This window comes from Vavraia culicis (genome assembly GCF_000192795.1).
Source record: "Vavraia culicis subsp. floridensis unplaced genomic scaffold supercont1.266, whole genome shotgun sequence".
Classification (NCBI taxonomy): domain Eukaryota; kingdom Fungi; phylum Microsporidia; family Pleistophoridae; genus Vavraia; species Vavraia culicis.
The window spans coordinates 1-715 of record NW_007360869.1 but is presented as its reverse complement, the minus strand read 5'-3'; the positions used below and the strand labels follow the sequence as shown (position 1 = coordinate 715).

The 715-nt window shown below is 39.3% G+C and overlaps 1 protein-coding gene across 1 annotated transcript; it reads left to right on the top strand.

Annotated features, from left to right (window-relative positions):
- On the top strand, positions 1-715 carry VCUG_02747 (uncharacterized protein; the record flags this gene model as incomplete). The annotated part of the gene is made up of 1 exon (XM_008077566.1): positions 1-715. A coding segment is annotated over one exon (715 nt), but the record flags the coding sequence as incomplete, so codon positions are not given.

The window sequence follows — 715 nt, the reverse complement described above, 5'->3', positions numbered from 1 at the left end:
GATCTCTTGGATTCTTGGTTTAGTGTGTATGAAAACATATTAGATTCAGTTAGGAATGAATTTGAAGCCAGCGAGGATCGACCGCTATTTCTGAGAGTTGTCATGAACGATGAAGTCGAGAAAGCAGGACAATCCAGTCAATCAGCAGATTCTGCAATGTATTCGCTAGAATCGACTACCGGTAAGAACAACTTACCGAGAAAATCTTCTAGTAGATCACCATCCCGTGAAAGAGCAACAGAAACACCAGCAGAAACCTCAGCAAAAACGATTAGCTTAGGCGAATTAGTACAAAATGGCGATGTTGTCAATTTGTTCGTTAGTTCTGTACTCAATCGAGGAGGACGTTCAAGAGCTATTCATGATGAAAGTAGGTATCGTATTAAACGTCTGAATGCAAAGAGCATATTTATTGATTTCAGACATCTGCTTCAGATGCATCGAACATCAGTTAGCAGCAAGAAGAATGCACGCAAGCTGATAATTAATGATGTAGAATTGGTTATTGAGGACGAAATGAAGCTAGGTGACAAAGTTTTTAAGCTTAATTCGTTCGTATACTGCGATTGTTCATACGATGCATCATCTTTTGAATTGTGTGCCAAGGTGGATTCCGGCGTGTGGAAATGTGTGAAGAAAAGTGGTATATCAGATATTAATGATATTGCAGCAAGATTGAGAAATTCCGCTAACATATGGATTGTGTGCTATGAGC